The 20,708-nt window shown below is 49.2% G+C and overlaps 1 protein-coding gene across 2 annotated transcripts in view; it reads left to right on the top strand.

The window, feature by feature from the left end:
• The window catches only part of LOC146797846 (acylamino-acid-releasing enzyme-like), a 286,819-nt gene that overhangs the window by 136,705 nt on the left and 129,406 nt on the right, over nt 1–20,708 (top strand). For both annotated transcript variants that reach the window (XM_085625045.1, XM_085625046.1), the window contains exon 13: nt 844–941. In XM_085625045.1, the coding sequence (XP_085481171.1) occupies nt 844–941 (98 nt within the window). The remainder of the gene's footprint in view (nt 1–843; nt 942–20,708) is intronic.

Here is a 20,708-nt window from a genome sequence, read left to right as displayed (position 1 = left end):
GGAAGAATGTATACTCCGCAATAATTATCACTCACAGTGAAATCCGAACACTTCAGAGCTGGAGTATATTTTGTGCGATATCTTCTCACTGACACCTAGGACTCATCATGGCTTTTTTACTTTGGATTTATGAGGTGGCGGGCGAATAATACTTGTCCTGGAAAATTATAATGTTAAGTGCCATGCTGGTCCTTCCAGCACTGAATATTTTGAAATGAGTGTATGGTAATATCAGTCTCCTATTGTGGACTGAATACCATAATACCAATTTTGTTGAAAAATGACTTTCCTTTAACTTGCAAGATGATGGCAGCTAAATACATATTTGCCTTATTGTGCTGGATAAAACGTTTCTTCGGGTCATTCAAAACTAGAAAAATCATTATTTACATACTTCATATAGTTGCATTTAGTCATTTTTATCTTGCCATGTGCTTGTGAATGTTTTATTGGGCTTGCGCTCAGCCACCTAAATCTGAGAATTACGAAAAGTAGATTGCCTTCGCTTATTTAGTCACAGCATGCTGTTACACCACCACAATAATCTTTACTGTATTACTTCCCAGTCTTGATAGCCCATATCTTGCAGGCGGCCTTTTGTAGTGCAGAATGTACTTTTCAGATTTTGCCTTTGCTGCCTCTTTTGATGCACAGAGATTAACATTTCCTGTAATGCTCCATATGTTTTAAATTGCCACTTGTAATTGTTACATTGCCCCTGAGCTTGATTTACCAACTCAAAATGATATTAGGCTGTTTTGTTAATCCCCCTGAGCAGTATTTGCTATCTTAAAATCGTAGTAAGCTGTCTTTTTTCTCTTCCTGATTTTCTTTGCATCACAGGTGCTTTTACAGGCTTTTATTCAGTTATGCTTCCGAGGCTCTGCTGGTCTGCTGACAGTCAGAGGGTCCTTCTTGATTCTCCACAGCGCAGTCGTCAGGTAAGGGGACCCAAATCAGGCTGCTCAGGCAGTGGCTTTAATTTTGAGAGAGGCACTCTAAAAGTGTGTTTTCCAGGTAATTTGTTTTTTTATTTATTTATCCCAATTGTGAGTAAAAAAAATAATTTGAAAAAAGTTATTAAACTTATCTATTAACCAGTCGGTTAAAATGATTCTGCCAAGTTCCTAGTAATGATCTTGTTACTGCATTAGGATACAAAGACTGCTGTCTGGACCCTTTGTGAACCAAAGATACTCTATAGAGAAATTGCATGCTTTTGCCTGCTCCTTTCAGTTTTGATAGGTGCAACAATTGACACCTGACTGCATCTGAACTTGGAGTTCCCCTTTCAAAATGTTTTTGTGAAGCTAAGTCTCCATCCTTTCTCTATGAGAACTGGAAATGTTTTACTTCTGCTATCTTGCCTAGACAATTCCGGGTATCTAGTTGACAAGTTCTTTATCTGTTTGTGTTACAGCAGTGTTTTTTTAGGAAAGAACTTAAAATTATCTTGGAGACAGGTCCATTGTGCCAGGAAAGATTATTTTCATGGTTATGCGTGCAATTGTGCTGGTCCAGCAGGATTGTAGCTGTGACTTTTGGTGTCGCTTAAAGCTGTACAGCTTCTATTATCAGACTCCCACAACCTTATTTGGGGTCAAACATTAGTTAATTGATAATGCCGGGACGTGGCTTGGACGATTGGCAGACAGACATAGCTGGAGCTCCCGCCGGTGGTAAATAAATCTGTCAAAATACTGAGATGCTATATAGACAAAGACCCCACAATCATGCGGTGAAGTAATACTTGGTGTTTGCGGACTTACACAGGCAACATTGACGTTTCAATCTGTACGCTCACTCTGAAGAGGTGAGGCGAGCGGAGTCCCCAGGGCGCAATCTTGAACTGCAATTGGATGCTGCAGTCACAGACACTTGACCCTCGTGGATCGCCGATCGGCGGTCCATGAGATTGCAATGCGCACCTGATTTCAGAGCGGGTCCTGCTGCCCTAGCGTTGTGGACGAAAGGTGGTAATCGCCACCTCAGTACTCCCAAACAACGGGAGAGTACCTCCTAGCGGCGTGGCTGACGGCGGCCATTGCGAAGACCGGGTCGCAAGACATAGAGTAGGAGACGCAACTGCACCTGCGTCGACACTGAAGTGATTGGTCCACGGCGCAGACCGGACCCCGGCCTCTTGACGCCTAATGTAGTGAGCCCACTGCATAGTGGCGTAACAAAGCTTGAGGGGCCCCCCTGCAAAGTACATGCATGGGGCCACCACGCTCCGGACCCAGTCTGAATCTCACTGGCCAGGGGCCTGCCAGTGCCGGGGGTGGGGGGGCCGGAGCTCAGGAGCCCCCCTCACCGCACTGCGTCCATCTGCGGGGGCTTTTGTTGCGCCACTTGTTCGATTACATGTTGGTGATAGAGGGTAGTACTGAGGGGGCCGGGGGGGGGGGGGCAGGATAGACCTGTTGAGGTTTTGCTGGGTGGCGGCAGGAAAGACAAGCAGGAGGACTAAGTGATGGTGGCAGGCCAGTCAGTTCTAGCTCGCTGTGGTGGGGTTGTGATCAGTGATTGAGAAGGTCGAACAGAAAGGGTGCACCAATGGACTATAACAGTTGACTTTAGGAATGTGTGGAATGTGGTGGTGTTGGTTTGGCTGGTCTGGGTTTCTTCTGAAGGATTAAGGGTGAGAATGGTAGATCCAATTAATTGTATGATTAAGGTGAATATCAGGCTGTAAGACATATGCTGTAGGGTGTTGGGTTAACCTGTTACATTAAAACAGCCTTCAGCACTTTAAAGTAGTGTTGAGTGCTTCATTGCACAGTCTACCTTCGTTCTACCTTATTATAGTGTGTATTTTTGTGCACAGGTTGAGAGTGAAGAAAAGAGAGTGAAGAGGGCCTTTCACACCCCACAGCATGTACCCGGGAAGGGACGGCTGCAGAACCTGGCCAACATGAGGTGTTTTTGGCAGAAGGTTCCGCCGAGTGCGGCAGGGTCTGCAGGAGCTCACAGCTCAGCAGCAGACTTTGCCATGGTGTGAGCGGAGGATACAGACTGTAGGGAGCGGAGACTGCTATCGAGGCTGCCGGCGCAGGACTGCCATTCTTTCTGCTCCACACTCACCTCCCAGTGCCGCCAGCTTATCTCTCCGCTGCTGGTCTCCTCTCCACCTCTACCAATGTTTCCAGCAGTGCTTAATTTGTAATTTTAAAAAAAGTATGCGCCAAGGCTGTTCTCGTGAGGTCACTGCAGTTAGCACCACCCATTGCCCCTGTCAGCACTGTCAATGACCACACAAACACGACTACTAATAATTGCACTCCTACAAGAGTGACAATTCAGACTATTGCAGGCCCCCAAAGATATAAGATATTATTCATTTTAATGTACATTGACTTATTAAACACTGTTGTGCTCATCTCAACATTTGCTAGACAATGCCACGATGTGGAGGACTGTCATTAGAGCTGGTGCTGACAATTAGGTGCTGGGCCGAGCACCGTAAATCACCGGCTCAAATTAAGCACTGGTTTCCAGCCTTAGGACAGTCCAAGCAGCAACTGGAGCCACAGGTGTGAAAAAAGGACAACACTGGAAGCTGTGATAGAGGCTGCTCAGAAGAAACTACCTTCCACAGGAGGCACAATGTGCTGGGCAGCAGGCGGTCCTCCTCCCAGCCCCACCTTTACTGCGCAGGGGTTTAAATGCACCAGCCCCTTACTCCATTGCCCCTGGGGGAGATGGTCAGCGTGCTCTCATCTGCCTCACTGGTTGGTAGTTTCATAGACCAGAAGCGAGTAGACCCAGAGAATTATAGATTCAAAATGCAATCATTCATGGTGACTGACAGCGCCAGGAAACCTTTTTGGTGAATGTGCGCTATACAAATTTGGTATAACATATTACAAAATGTGAATTACATTTCCAACAAAGTAATCACTAAACGGGGATGACCCATTATCATATTTTATGTATGCTTTCCTGTGTGCTGAACAAAAATGTGAATGACCCCTTCAAAAACCAATAGCTGAAGGAGGCAACCCAAAACCGCTATCTATATATTTGTTTATCACTTTTATTCTTCAGTTTACATGCTCTGGTAGACAGATAATCATGTCTTTCTGATATACGAAAATTGGCTCAACATCATCAGTGCTTAATTTGTGAACGCAAGAGTGCCGGTGCCCGAAGCTCTGCTCAGAAGCTGGCGGCCGTGCAATTAAACATGGGTGCACCAAATACCAAGACCAACAGTCTTTTATGCACTTCCTGCCCCTTTTTTGCTCTCTTGCAGTTGGCTGCTTTCTGTTCTTTGTGTCTTTCCTCTCTTACGCTCAGAACGGTGTCGGTCCCCAAAAATAATTGCCAGTGCCCCCACCGGGTCAAATGAAGCACTGAATGCCATTCTAACAAAGCCCAGTGGCCCACGGGTCTCATCCAAGCACAACCTTTTTTAACCTGAGAGGACACTTATGCCTTTTATTTGGAAAATGTACCCAAAATCCCTAGCTGTCCTCATACTTTTCTTCAGTTTTGGTTTTGAAATGTCCACTAATTCATTATCCAGAGATGAGCACCGTGAGGTGACCTTTCGGTGCACGTGTGCTACAAACTAATAAGATGGTCAAGCTTCATTATTCCTTTTTCGAGCTACCATGCAGCTCTCTTCCCTCTGTAGGGCCCACTCCCCTTTTATGCCTCCTCCACCTCTCGTCTGTCTCTCTCCGCCCTTTAATGGGGCCCAGAGACAGCCTAGGCACCGTGTAATCAAGCAGCAGCGTTTGACACTGCGTCGCTTCCTTCCATTTCTCTTACTTCCTCCCTCTCTTTGGTTTTCCTTCCCTTCTTTGTAAATTAAAGCGGCCTAAGGCGGGGAAGAGGCGAAGCACTATGAGCAACCAAGGTAAAAGCATGCTGCTTTGTTCCTCTCTGTTCTCTTCCCTGCTTTATTTCCATTTCTCCTCCTTCTCGTTTTCCGTTCATCTTCTCTCCCCTCCAGTGATATTTTTATTTGCAATTTTTATTTATTATTCTTTTCCCAAAATGTGCAAAGTTAACCATTTATACAGAATGACAACATCACAAAGTAGTTCTCCATCTTCTGTCTCTTATAACCCTCAGCGGTGGCTCCTCTGCTAAGGCGGAGAAGCGTCTCCCCGCTGCTCTCTGAGCAGTGCAAAAGGAAAAAAAATTATAATAACACAATGTTATTATTATTTTATTTTTAATACAGAGTCAGGTTAGGGCGGGGCTTGGCTGTCGTCAGAGGGAGGAGGAGTGGTTGCTACACCGTAAGTGCGCATGACGGTTTGGCTTGCATTCATGGGCCCAGCCAAACAGACATGCGCACTAGCATTTCTCCACCCACTTCAGGCTGGTGCGCGGTGGAGAGAAAAAGAGGCGGTCTTCCCTCTTGCGATGCCTTATAAGCCTCCGGGCGCCCCCAGATTACGTCACCAGCCAGCGACCTTCTTCTTATCCGGAAACAGACGAGGGACTACCGCATTTAGGCTCCTTCACTTGGAGTGATTAAGGGTGCCCCACCCCTATTCGCGGGGGGCGCCTGGTCATTGTTTGAGCTGCAAACCAGGCCACTCAGATCAATCACGACGCTGCTGTAATGCTGGTGACTGCAGCATCGTTATTGACTTGGGGGAGTCTGGGAGCCTGTGTGAGGCCGGGTGGAACAGAAGAGGACAGAGGAGAGGCGACGGCTGGCAGGTAAGTCGTCTTTTCTTTTTTCTACTTCCCCCGCCTCACCACTACTGTACCCTAGCAGCCGCCACTGCCCATAGTAGCTCTGCCTTGGCTGCCAAATGCTTAGAATATTTGTGGCCACCCTCTACTAACATAGGGACCTTTTCAGACTTTATGCATTTGTCCATACCCATGCACCACTCGGCTCTGATCAGGCACACAGGACTTCTCCACCCTCTAACTCAATGATACTCAAAGTACAGCCCGGGGGCTGCTTGCGGCTCTCCTGACCTTTCCATGCGACCTCTTAGTGAACAGCAGCACTAGTCTGCTGTTTACTTGACTCAGCACTAACATTCAGAATGGAATTAACTAAGATTTCCTGCAACACTTTAGAAACACCTTCAGTTTTTTAAAGACCTCTTACAGTAAATGTGTAAAAATATGATAAAGTCTCTTCAAAATTCCAAAATGTATGTTCGAGGCATATGAGCTGCAGATTATACACTGTGCATAGATCGCCATCTGGTGTTGGGCCCGGATGTTTGCAGTTTGTTTTTCCTCTTGGAAAGTCTTTGGAAGTCACGAGTTCGGTGACTCCTCCTCTGGTTGGTATTGCGCATGGGCTTCGGCTCCATCCTCAGATTGTTTTTTTCCGCCATCGGGCTCGGATGTAAAACTTCGCGCTCCGGTTCCGAACTTCCCAGTTCACCGATCGACGCACAAATCCTCGCTCATCGAGTTTCTTCAAAGACATAAATCATCTTATTCATCTTCTCTTCGGCACTTCTTCGATTCCGGTGGTTGACGGCGGCCTTCGGGCCTATTCCGGCTCCGGTCTCGGCTGATGGAAAGATCTCCCTTCAAGAAGTGCCCTCGATGTGGGTCCAAGTTTCCCCACACCGATCTCCATGAGGTGTGCAACCTCTGCCTCTCCCCAGAACACGAGGCCCGAGACTGTCCCGCCTGCAAGTCTTTTCGCTCAAAAAAGACCATTCGAGATCGACGGGCTAGATGCAACATGGCGCACTCCTCGACCTCCGCTCCAGTCGACATCTTCGGGGACGACGTCGAAGCTCCGGGACAGCAGGACATCGAACAGGAGGACGACGACCTCGTCAGCGCTTCCGAGGCAGACGACTCAGATGTGGAGGACATCACCCCGGCGCAGGGGGTCGTGAGTACAATTCCTCCGATCCCGAAAAAGGCTTCGGTCACACCTTCGCCTCCAGGCCTAGGCAAGACCAAGGACACGGCTTCTCACACCCCACCTTCGGGCCCGGTAAAGAAGCCTTCTAAGCCTTCCGGCAGCTCGGGCTCGAGCCACCCGGCCACCGGTGCCGACAAACACACTTCGGCACCGAAGAAAAAATCGGCCTCCACCTCCACACCGAACCCGGCACCAAAGCCTTCGGTGCCGAAACCTGCTCAAGTGCCGACCAAACATCACAAGACACTCCCGTGCCGAAATCCCCTTCGGCACCGACCAAAAAACCGGAGGTTCCCAGGAAGCACGGATCCGAACAACCTAAGAAGCCGTCGGCCCCGAAACAGTCGGCGCCGACCGATCAACCAGTGTCACAGGAGCTTTTCACACCGGATCCCTTGCAGAAAACCCTCACCAAGGATCCAAAGACCGGACACTTGACATTGTCTTCGAAAAAGAGACATTTAGACAAGCTGGCTCCACCTCCCACTCCAAAGAGAAAGCACATTGCTACCTCTCCTTTCAGGGTGCCCTCCCCACCTCCTTTTCCACCTCCACCCTCTCCACCTCCACCCCCTCCACCTCATCGTTCCCCCACCTTGTCCCCTGTCCCAGACGATTTGGGGGACCCTTACTATGATCCAGCAGATGTGCCACAAGATCCCACTCCTACTGGATCCCCAGACCCATGGGATGATTATAACAATCCGGACATCCCAGATGTCCCACAGGATGACCTTTACCCATCTAGGCCATCCCCTCCTGAAGATTCCTTGGGTTTTCACCACTTGTTACAACGGGCGGCACACTACCACGGGGTGGAGCTACACACCGACCCAGTGGAAGAGGACTTCCTCCTAGACACCTTCGATGATACACATAGGTCCACTGCCATTCTACCTATGTTAAAGGGCGTAATTAAACATGCCCCTGAGGTTTTCAAAGACCCAGTCAGGGCCAGGGTCCCCAACCCTCGAATAGAAAAGAAGTACAAAGCCGCCCCTACAGACCCTTCTTACATTAAGGGCCCTGCACCATTAGATTCCCTAGTGGTATCTACAGCCAGGAAGCGCTCAAATTCTCAGGCGTCAGGCGAAGCGCCCCCACCCGACAAAGAGTCCAAGCTCCTAGATGCGTCAGGGAAGCGCACTGCGTCACAAGCGGCCAATATATGGCGTATTGCCAATACGCAAGCACTCTTGGCCCGGTACGACGGGGCGCACTATGATGAGCTAGAATCCATCATGCACCATCTCCCTGAAAAGTACAAGACTAGGGCTAATTAACTTATTCAAGAGGGGAAAACAATAACCAATACCTCAATACGATGTGCCCTAGATGCGGCAGATACGGCCTCCAGGGCCATAAACACCAGTGTCCTTCTCCGTCGCAATGCCTGGCTCAGGGTTTCAGGGTTTAAACCAGAGGTTCAAGCCTCTATACTAAATCACCTGTTCGACCAAGATAATATATTTGGCCCTAAAGTAGATGAAGCCCTGGAAAAAATGAAGAAAGATACAGACACGGCGAAATCTATGGGAGCCCTACAAACACAGACTCCCAGACGCTCCTTTCGCCGTTCTTCCTTTCGGGGCACGGGCAGAGGCTACTCATCAGACAGTGCATCCACGTCCTATAAATCCCCCCCCTCAGTCTACCTTCAATAAAGGTTATCAAAGAGGCGGATACAGAGGCAATAATAATAAGGGCAGAGGCAAAACAAATACCGCCCGCTCTGCCACACCTCCCGCCCAATGACTTTCCCACGCTCCCTCCAGACCATTCCACTCCGGTCAGAGGCAGACTACAGCATTTCCTTCATGTCTGGGAGACAATCACCTCAGACAGATGGGTGACGCAAATTATTCAGCCAGGGTATTGCCTAGAATTAACATCAACATCCCCCAACATTCCACCCAGGCACCGCCCTATGTCGCAAGAACAGAGGGTCATCTCCCTCCTGCAAAAACGAGCAATAGAGCAGGTCCCCATAAATCAACAAAATTTAGGGGTCTACTCCCTGTACTTTCTTATTCCAAAAACAGACGAGACCCTAAGACCTATCTTAGATCTCAGACCTCTAAACACTTACATTCATTCAGACCATTTTCACATGGTAACCCTCCAACAGGTTCTTCCCCTTCTCTCCCAGAACGATTTTCTCACCACTCTGGACTTAAAAGACTCGTACTTTCACATCCCAGTACACCAATCTCACAGAAAGTACCTCAGGTTAGTGGTAGACGGACAACACTACTAGTTCAAGGTGCTCCCGTTCGGGGTAACAACAGCACCAAGGGTGTTCACCAAGTGCCTCGCAGTAGTGGCTGCACACCTCAGAAGACAGCACATTCACGTCTTCCCTTATCTAGACGATTGGCTGATAAAAGCCACGTCCTACCAACAATGTGTGCAATATACCGCCGCTACGGTACAACTCCTTCACCAGCTAGGTTTCACGATGAACCATCAAAAATCCCACCTGGTACCCTCACACACAAAACAGTATCTCGGTGCCACCATAGACCCCTCCAAAGCCATAGCCTATCCCAATCCTGCCAGGATTGCAAAAATACAGGCGCTGCGTCAAAAATTCCTATCTCAACACTCTCTCCCAGCAAGAGTGTTTATGCAGCTCATAGGGATGATGGCCTCTTGCATCTTTATAGTGCCGCATGCAAGAATCCAAATGCGTCCACCCCAAGAGTGCTAGGCGCGCCAATGGAACCAGGCCCAGGGAAAACTGACAGATCTGGTGTTGGTAGACGGTCGCACCAATCGCTCTCTGCAGTGGTGGAACACCACAAACCTTTCCAGAGGTCGACCGTTCCTGGACCCGGTCCCACAAATAATCCTAACAGCAGATGCATCGCTCTCCGGCTGGGGAGCTCATCTGTTACATCTCACAGCACAGGGCACGTGGACGCCGCAACAGAAGTTACTCCACATCAACCATCTGGAGTTACTGGCGATCTTCCTCGCCCTGAAATCCTTCCAGGCGCAGATCTCAGGCAAGGCAGTCCTCATTCGCACAGACAACATGACTGCCATGTACTACATTCAAAAACAGGGGAGCACACACTCTCCACAGCTCTCTCAGTTAGCACAGAGCATATGGAGATGGGCAATTCCGCAAAAGATTTTCCTCCTAGCCCAACACGTCCCAGGAGTACAAAACACCGTGGCAGATCTGCTGAGCAGGCAGACACAGCAGATCCACGAGTGGGAACTTCACCCACAAGTTCTTCACCCGTTCTTTCAGAAGTGGGGGCATCCACACATAGACCTATTCGCCACCCACGATAACAAAAAATGCCCAAGCTTCGCCGCCAGATACCCACACCCATTGTCTGAAGGCAATGCGATATGGATGAACTGGTCAAACAAATTTGCATACGCTTTTCCACCTCTCCCACTAATTCCATTAGTGGTGCGAAAGCTACAGCAGCATTCCCTAACTCTGATCCTGGTAGCTCAAACATGAGCCAGACAACCGTGGTACACCACACTGCTGGAACTCTCAGTAGTACCACAACAAAAGCTACGCCTCTCGCCATGCCTCCTAACCCAGAACCATGGAGAGATCAGGCACCCGGACCCAGCTCAACTCAACCTTGCGATCTGGCTCCTGAGGTCCTAGAATTTGGATATCTTAACCTTCCCCCTGATTGCATGGACATTATCAGGAAAGCTAGGCGCCCTACTACTAGGGCGTGCTATGCAGCAAAGTGGAAAAGATTTGTTGTTTACTGCCACAACAACACAATCAATCCTTTAAATGTATCCATACAACACATTATATGTTATTTACTCCATTTGCAAAGGTGTAACCTAGCATATACTTCCATTCGGCTACACCTCGCGGCAATTGCGGCCTATTTACAAAATAGGCAGCACCTCTCACTTTTCAAAGTACCTGCCATCAAGGCCTTTATGGAAGGCCTCAAGAGAGTGATTCCACCCAGAGTGCCACCCTCACCTGTTTGGAACTTGAATGTAGTTCTCACACGGTTAATGGGACCCCCATTCGAACCATTACATAAGTGTGAGCTGCAGTTAGTGAAATGCAGGCACTCACTATACAAGAACCTTTTCTTCAGATGCATCACAACAAGGTTGTACTCCGCACCAATCCCAAATTTCTACCCAAAGTGATTTTCTCCATTCCATTTAAACCAGTCGGTAGAATTACCAGTCTTTTTCTCGCAACCCCAAACAGTTGCGGAAAGAGCCTTACACACACTGGACGTTAAAAGGGCTTTACTTTATTACATCCAGAGAACACAACCTTTCAGGAAAACCAAACAGCTATTTGTTTCCTTCTCCCCACCACATAAAGGCAACCCTATTTCCAAATCAGGGATAGCTAGGTGGATTGTAAAATGCATACAGATTTGCTACCACAAAGCAAAACGAATGCTCTCTGTTCCCCCTAAAGCCCACTCTACAAGGAAGATAGGGGCTTCTATGGCTTTCCTAGGGAACATACCACTAGATGACATCTGCAAGGCAGCCACATGGTCAAAACCGCACACCTTCACAAAACATTACTGTGTAGACGTGCAAACCAAGCAACAAGCTAGTGTGGGCCAAGCTGTACTAAAAACACTGTTTTAAACAACTGCAACGGATACCGGTGGTCGCCGCTAGGGTTGGGTACTGCTATGTAATCTATGCACAGTGTATAATCTGCAGCTCATATGCCTCGAACGGAATATGCTACTTACCAGTATGCATCTGTTCTTGGCATGTAGAGCTGCAGATCTATACATGCCCACCCGCCACCCCGGCTACCTGTTTCCGTTCCAGACTTATCTTATTTAGATACAATACACATGGGTTTCTTTACTGTTATCACTACGCTCCATCTTTCCCTGCTGACGAAAAACAATCTGAGGATGGAGCCGAAGCCCATGCGCAATACCAACCAGAGGAGGAGTCACCGAACTCGTGACTTCCAAAGACTTTCCAAGAGGAAAAACGAACTGCAAACATCCGGGCCCAACACCAGATGGCGATCTATGCACAGTGTATAGATCTGCAGCTCTACATGCCAAGAACAGATGCATACTGGTAAGTAGCATATTCCTTTTCATTAGCCTGTAGAGCCTTTTTATCACAGTATATCTGATGATATCACTGCATTGAGAGGTATTTTTTTAATAGGATAGTTTTCACGCATGAATGTAGAAACATTCATGCTTCCACCGACCATGACAACAATGTCAATAGTGCACTGAGGCAAGTCAATTGTCATGTGCACCCTCTGGGTGGCCTGGCCTGCTATTATAAATTGACTACATCAAAGTTTATTAAATTAAACACAAAAAAAGAAAAAGGAGGCAAAGTGAAAAAAAACAATTGCCTAGGATCACACAGTTTGGTCAAGTGGGGAAGGCGGGATTGATAACAGGTTTTCTGGTTTTGCATTGTGCAAATCAGCCACTTTTTGTACATGCTTCGTCTACACCCACCTTACAAACCCCATATCACCCTACCGCCACCCTGCTGGCATCAGTGTGGCACTCAGTCACAACACAGACTGTACATTGTGGCCTCTGGGAAAGTGTTTGTGAGTACCCATGCTCTAACTTCATGCCTCTTCTCTTCCATAAGGCCCAAAGAAGCAACGAGCAAGTCTAGCTCTAGCCAAGTTCACATAGTTTGGTCCCTAAATTATGCATAGTAGTGTCAGAGGACCATTTTCTCACTCTTCCTGAGAGTTCACTGGCTTTAGTTCTCCAGAAGATATGTATAGCACTACACACCCATATCATATGGAAAGTCTACTTTTCTTCCTTCCAAATTCTGCTGTTGCTCAGGGGTGAGGGCCGATTAATCCCTCACCCTCGAGGGAGCTGCTCAGCATCCTCTCAAAAGCCCCTTAATCAAAAGCGAGCGAATTCAGTGAAGTAAAGATTAAAACTGCAGTCAGTCATGATGACTGGCATTTAGAAATGTAAATGAAGATTCCAACAAAGCCATGGATAAAGAGGGCTGACCGATTATCCTGCTCTAAGTATGCTTTCCTGTGGGCTGATCCAAAATATTAGTGACACTGTTCAAATTAATGGGCAAGAGGGCCGTATCCCAGGCAGTGCCCACGAGGGGGCCCAGATCTCTTTTCCATGAGGTTTTAAGCCTATGGAGGCAGCCAGACATGTTGTGGTTCCGAGCCTTGTAAAGAGCAGAAATTGTCCCTTAGACAAACGTTCCATTAGAACCCCACGTTCCCACAGACTATATTCCAACAATTTAGTCCATATTATGGGCATGACGTCAGGACATAGCTTTAGCTGTATGTATTTATATTCCTTTTCATGTGCTCAGGTGTCTTCGTGCTCCACTGCCCTATGTTAGGTCCCCAAATTCCATAGAGATGCCAACTTCTAAATCCTTTCAATGTGTCCCTTTTCTAAGAAGGTACTTACCCGCAGGGGAATTTCCTTAGTGATTTTCCTTTTCCATCCCTGGAGTGTTATGGCTCTGTGACAGGCCGAGGCACTACCTGTGTTGTAGCTGACAGTCTGTGTATGCCCTCCTCTACCTACAGATGGTATGTGTAGTGACATTCCACAAAGCCAGCCTTTTAGAGAGGTTTCTGCAACTAGGGCAAGCGTCCAGTCATTTACCTCTGCAGGGGTCAATTACGCCCTGGGCCAGCCTACATATTATGTTTCATTTTTATTCCCGATTTCCCGGCCGGGTCCCACCATGATGCCCTCCCTGATCCAAATTATGATCTCATCCCACCCCACCCACCCACTGAGACTCCTCGTCACCACGGACCACTCCTGCCTTGGCTCAGACAGACTCACCTGAGGCCTGGCCTGCAGCTTGAGTGGCAGGCACGAGCGGGCAGCAGAAGAGGGCAAGGGCAAGGCTAGCCAGGCAGGGGCTAGTAATAATTAAATTATGACCGGGTGTGCCGCACGGTGACGGTCTTTCTCAGTAATCACTCTGACTGGGTCCTGGGTGGGATGCCTCACTGCACTCGTCACGCGCACTTTTTATTGGGCTTCTGCGCAATGTGCATGACAATGGTATGGTCACCAGCCCCACCCTATGCCCCACCCTGAAGACGCGCACTCATGGAGACATCAGCACGCTGCTCACCATAACTAATGAAGAGCCTCAGAGGCCCGCCGTGGCCCAGCAGACATGCACACCATTTAATTAATTAAGAGGCCGGATCATTTAATTCATGAAGAGGCTTGATGGGGGCTTCGGAGGCCCTTTGTTACGCCCCTGGCCGTGCGGGCACCATTTAATTCATGAGGAGGCCGTGCGTGCGCACCATGGCCGTGTGCACCATTTAATTAATAAACTAAGGGGCTCGCGTGCTTCGCTGAGTGAGGGGGACCCTGGAGCACAGGGGACCCCTCCCCGCAACGCGGGGGCTTGTGTTATGCCCCTGCTTATAATTACATGCCACACAATTCAACTATAAATAATTTAACCCTACAACACTCCATACCACATAATTACAATCCTAGAAATTAAAAAACACATATTTCCACTTCGCTCCATACTACATAATTCCACATCACAGAATAACATTCCACACAACTTAATACCACTCCAAACCACACACAATTCCACTTCAACCTATATAATTACACTTCACACAACATATTTACACTCCACTCTTAAACACATAATTACCCTCCACAAAATACAACTCTACAAAATGCCGCATAATTCCACTCCGCACAATTCTACACCACACCATGCCACATAATTCCACACATCACACAATTTCACAATTCATCCCCACACAATTTATCACACAGCATAATTACACTCCACATAATACCACTCAGCACCACATAATTTACCTCCACATAATTATGCTCTACTCCATACTGCATACATACACTCCACATAAATTCAGTCTATGCCACATAGCAACACTCCACATAGCTACGCTTCACACCATGCCTCATAATACCACTCAACATAATTCACTCAAAACCGCAACTTCACGTCACACAATTCAACTCTACACATTTCCATTCCACACCACATAATTCACAACAAAATACATAATTCAAACTAACAACACAAATGCACAACACACCACATACATCCAATCTACACCACAAAATTCCACATCATGCTACAATATTTAACAGCACACCACATAAGTAAACTCCACTACATACCACTCCACAACACAAAATACCATTCCAGATAATCCCACTCCAAGACACACAATCCCACTCCACTCAATAACACATAATTACACTGCACACCATGCCACATTATTTCACTACACAGCTCCAATCCACGCAACACAATTCCACAACAAACCATATATGTCCACTTGACACCACACACATTCACTCCACTCCAAACAGAAAACGCATAAGTAACATACATTGTCCTTTACAACATCAATATCTCTAACTCTCACCTTCCAATGCATCCCAGCAGATCCTGTTTCTGGAGCTGCAAACTTTCTCCAGCCGAAGTCAGCTCTGTGCTGCCTCAGAGGAGCAGTGCCCTGTGGTGACTGCTCTCTCTGGAGCCCCCACCCCCCATCCTTTTTCCAGGCCTGGCTCGTGGCTCTTACTGAAGAGAAACAATGTAACTTGTTACTTTGTTTCTCTTCAGTCCTGGGTCAACCCAGGTGCTCAGAGCAGGCTGCACACTGCAGCTGCTTTAGAGTAAACCTTTCACAGCTCTCTGCAGATGAGCTGAGGGTCCCCCTTCATGTACTGAAGACTGGGGGCCTCCCTGCCCCGCGGGGGCTGTGGTAGTGTTTGTTACGCCCCTGACACTGCAAAAAGCCTGCCTCCCCTTTGAGAAAACACTCAACTCTGATCACGAGTGCCCTGCACTCAGTGAGCAGGACCTGTGGCAACTTGTAAAGAAGCAGCGGTACAAAGCAGCAATAAGACAGTGCAGTGAAATCAAGACAATCCCCCAAAACGTAACGATTGGAACAAGCACCATCTAAAGAGCAATTAGAAGACCTGCTGAAACATGATCAAATACAAAGAAAGAACAAAAACATCCCCACAAACCCACCCCCCATCCTAATACCTCAAAACCACTGAAGTATCTGACGCGGTGAAGGCGGCATGGAAACCCCAACGTGGGCCCCCGGCCCACCTCCACCACTGGATCCCCTGAAGCCCCCCCCCATGAAACTCAGGCTTCCCCCCGGACAGGCAGGGCCAGCGGGGGATATTAGCCCTAACAGAGGCTTCGACAGACAGATCGAATATGTATGAATGTTCGCCCACCGGGAAAGTTCTGGAGAAGTTACGAGGCCGGCTTCCCCGAGCGGGCCACCGATACCAATCTGCTGGCATCACTGTGGGACTGCGAGCGGTGTCTGGATCTTAAACGCCTGTTCCCCTTGACTCTAAGTTTAGGTGGCTTGCGGGTGGATTCGCTCGTCTAAGAGTCTGACTCCATTCTCGGCGGTGTATGTGAATGCACCCTTACTGTCTCATCTGTCCAGTGGAAGACGTCTTCAGGTGAATCAAAAAACAATGTGCGTGAATGGTATACCACCCTCAACTTTGCAGGATGACGTAAGGCAGCTTCAAGTCACGCAAGCGGACATTCGCCGCCTTAAAGGATTGGCGCTTCTGCTGAACCAGGCAAGTGTAGTCCGGAAATATAGAGATACGAGCATTGTCAAAATGCAATGGTTCCTTAAGGTGAGCCTGTTTCAGGATAGCGTCCCGATTGAGATAATTTACGACTTTCACGATGACTGGTCGTGGTCTGGCTCCTGGTGGCGGTTTCTGCATGAGGGCCTGATGCGCCCTCTCAATTATAAAACAGCTAGACAAGGATTCTGGGGGAAGCCAACTGACAAGCTACTTGGTCAGGAACTGTTCCATATTTTCCCCCTCACAGCCCTCCGGGAACCCCACAAAGCGAAGATTGCTTCTCCGTGCCCTCCCTTCCGTATCCTCAACACGAGATGCCAGGCCTCGAGTGAGAGTCTCCAGTGATGCCACTTTCTTTTGCAATGTACTAACCGACTCCTCCACTTCTGAGGCCCTGTTTTCAGCCACTGTGATGCACTCCGTTGAATTACGCAGGTCCTGGCGAAGGAGTAAGACCTCAGAACCTACCTCCCCAATTTTGGCTTCCAGGGCCGTTCGGGACTGCATAATCGCCGCCATGAGTGCTGCATTATCCGGGACCCCTCCCTGTGTGCCCTCCTGGTCCGCTGCCGAGGCCCGGGTCCAGTAAAGCGGTCCATGGTGCTTTCCTACGCTGAGCCCCCAGTGTGTCTATCCCTTGTCATGTTGGTGCTAGGTCTCCAAAACAGTGAGTTCACCCGCTATCTTGGCCACACCAGACTCCCAGGCCGGACAGATCAGTTCAGACCAGGGTGCACAGCAACTACACCCATACAAGTCCGCCCAAGGTGGGCAAGATGCAAGAAGGCGGCTCGTGAAGGATAGGAACTGGATACCCCCTCCTGGAGCAAGCTAGGAGGTGTTGCGCCCAAACCCTGGGTGTAGTGCCCACTAAACGTCCGTCGCGCTGCAGCTCTGCAAGACTCCTCCACCGTCTGTCCCCTTGGGCCACCTCGAATGTTGCCTTCACGCCACAGTACGCTCATCACAGATGACAGCGGGGACCCGACAAGTCAACCCCAATGCGGGAGGGGCACGTCGCCACCACACTGGAGTAGCCCCCAAGTCAACCAACCGTGCCACCCCTATCGGACCACACAGGATGCCGCAGGAGCCCTCACGCACGCACGCACGCACTCTACGTGCGACCAGATCTGGCTGCCGAATCCATGTGGGAAGGGGAAAAACACACGGGGGGAGAAGAAGTTCACGGCCCCACCGGATGTAGCTCTTTCATCCAGAACTATGTGGGCCGCCATTCAGCACCCCAAGCAATGCACACCCCCTCCCGTGCACGCGGCCCAATATGACCGCCGATGGATTGCTAGCGCAAATGGGCGGGGAAATGCAGGACACAGTGCACAGCCGGTGCCCCCAGTGCAGATGCCGGACGAAATGCCAGGACTCGCCACCCAACTGCACCACTCCCTCACCTCCCGTGCGTGGCCCGATCCGACCACCGAAGCAGAGGCAGGGCAGAGAGGACGGGGTCCACGCTCACCCCCAGGATACTCTGGCAGACCAAGGAGTCTCCCACAAGCGACAGACCTCCTGCGGCCCGAGGGAGGCAAATCCCAGTAAGGATGCAGGGGGAGGGAGGAGGGCTCTCCGCAGACTCACGGGTGGCATCCCCACCGCAATGGCACCACCAGCATGGCGCTCTCCTCTTCTCCGCCTCAGGAAGGGGCCCACAGCCGGAGTTCTATCTCAGCACCACAGGGCAGGGCCGCGACCGGCTCCAGCCGTGCTCGCTTTCTGCCTAGCCCACACCGCTCCGTCTCAGGCTCGCCCACAGGGCCCGCCGGCCACGCACTTCAGTGTAGCAGGCTAGAATGCACACAGGGCTGGCCGGTTACACCGTTGCTGAGTTCTCGCAGTGCTCAGCACCCCGTCGTGCAGTTTCCGTGGCAGCTAAATTCACCGAAGCAGATTAAATTCAGGATTATGATTAGTGACTCAGCGTAGATCGCCTACAAAGCGTCCACCATGATGGCTCTCTAGGCCACGCTCTCTCTGCGATTTTTAATGTGGAGAGAGCCCATATAGTGCTTGCTCCGCAGCCTTGTCCTGGAGCTCCGCCAAGAGCCATCATAGCCCGATTCTTCAATTATAGGGATAGAGACGTCATCCTGCAGGCTACTCGTTATAAAGGGCCTCAATCATATCAAGGTCACACCATTGCAATCTGTGATTATACACAAAAGGTACAGGACCAAAGGAAAACCTTCCTGGTGGTGAAGCTCTGGCTCCGAGACGCAGGCATGAAGTACAGTCTCCTCAATTCAACCAAGTTGTGGGTGGAACATAGGGGAAAAGTTTTCTTCTTTTTCTCTGCATCGGAAGTGACAGCCTGGGTGGATTAACCTGGCCAACCGAACTCCTGCTTGGATTTCCATTCGGGGTCCTCCCGTTCTTCACAAGGGAGAAACCCGAGCAGGGGCAGAATCCGTGTCACTCAGAATTCTCGCAAGGAGGACAGCGGCAGCCCGGGTAGAATTCGGGTGCATCCGGATGGAACCCTGCAATTGACAAGGATAGTCTCTGACTCCAAAGAAGGAACTTAAGATGTAATTCTAGACTCCACTATGTCAAAGGACTATATGAGCTGAGAGCGCTGTGTCGGGCCTGGCCTGGGAGATACAGATAAATGTAAACAGTATCTCACACATGAATGATACATATGCTGCGGTAGGATGTCACATCAGTAAAGTACCACCACTGGCGGGAGGGCCTGCCCCTACACCCTCCAGGGGCCGAGACATGAGCTAGAGGCTTGTCCTCGCACCTTACCGCTTGTATGTTAATATTGTTGGGGGAGCAAGCATACAGATGGGGAAACATGGACCTTGGTACAATGGTTATTTATTTCATGTAATTTGTTAATGTGTGGGGTTGTGGGGCGACATCGGCAGGCCCTAACTCTCGCGGCCGGGGGGAGGTGAGACCAGCAATGCTGCCGAGGGGGAGGGGGGATTGGGGAGTTCTGATTGTACAACAAGTTGGTGTCTGGTGGGCATTTTTCACCAAAACAAATGGTCTGAGTGTCATATATGTAATTAAAGCTCAATTCTTTGGGGGAAGGTCAAGAGAGGTGGTAGGTAACTGAGGGGGGAGAGCACAAATTGCAGAATGATGGTTGTGGCTTCTAATCCCTTGAAAATACTCATGTGCAATGTCTGCGGATTGGTAGCATTCGAGAAACTTAGACGTGTATTTGCCTATTTAAAACGCTACAAAGTGTTGATCGCATGCCTGCAGGAAACACACGTGAGGGGGATCTCACTGCCATGCTTTAGACGTAGGTGGAGGGGCCAGATGTATGCCACTTCATATTCAGACTTTGCAAGGGGGTCACTTATTTGGGTAGCACCTAGCGTACCATTCCAACATTTACATCACTTTGCGGACTCAGAGAAATATGCATTATAAATATATACGCCCCCAATTTAGACTCCCCCCCCCCCCCCCCCCCCACCTTTTTTCCCCCCTGGCAGTATTTTTGACCGCTTTGGTTAGATACTTTGAGGAAAATTAGGGAACGGCCTCTAATATGGCGTATGAGTGGGAAGCCATGAAGGTGGTCCTTGGGGGGGGATCTGTATGCAGATGGCATACGGGTGAGGCAACAATTGTAGCAGGATATAGGCACCCAGGAGTGCAGATTGGCTAAACTCGAGGCAGAGATCCACACATCTCCACAAAATGGGAGAATGGTGCTTAGCTTGTCTGGAATTATTGGAATCTTGGAAACGCCTAGAAAAGTACAACGATACTGCATATTGGCAACTCTTGCACTGGGAGGTGGATAGGTCGGGGACCATGCTGCCCAGGCTATTAAAAAAGGAATCGACCATGATGCTTGTAATACAGATTCAGGATAGCAACGGGAAACTGGCACAAAACCAAGACGTAACACTTAGGTAATGTTTACAGGAAGTGACCCGTACCTCCGCAGGAGGCCATAAACAAGTTCATGACCTAATTGGAATTACCCCACGTGGATCAAACAGCTAAAGAGGCGCTGGGGGCTCTGATAACAACAGAAGAGATAATGGAGCCTATCAAATGTTTGAAAACTGGTGAAACTCAGGAAAGCGATGGTTTCCCAGCTGAATTTTATCAACACTTTGCACCCATATTACTTGACCGATTACTGGAGGTATACAAGGAAGCTATACAGGCGCAGATTTTACTGGCATCCATGAGGGAGGCAATGGTAATAATGATCCCAAAGC

The sequence above is a fragment of the Triturus cristatus genome, chromosome 9, assembly GCF_964204655.1.
Source record: "Triturus cristatus chromosome 9, aTriCri1.1, whole genome shotgun sequence".
In the NCBI taxonomy this organism is placed as follows: Eukaryota; Metazoa; Chordata; class Amphibia; order Caudata; family Salamandridae; genus Triturus; species Triturus cristatus.
This window is presented reverse-complemented; position numbering and strand designations above follow the sequence as displayed.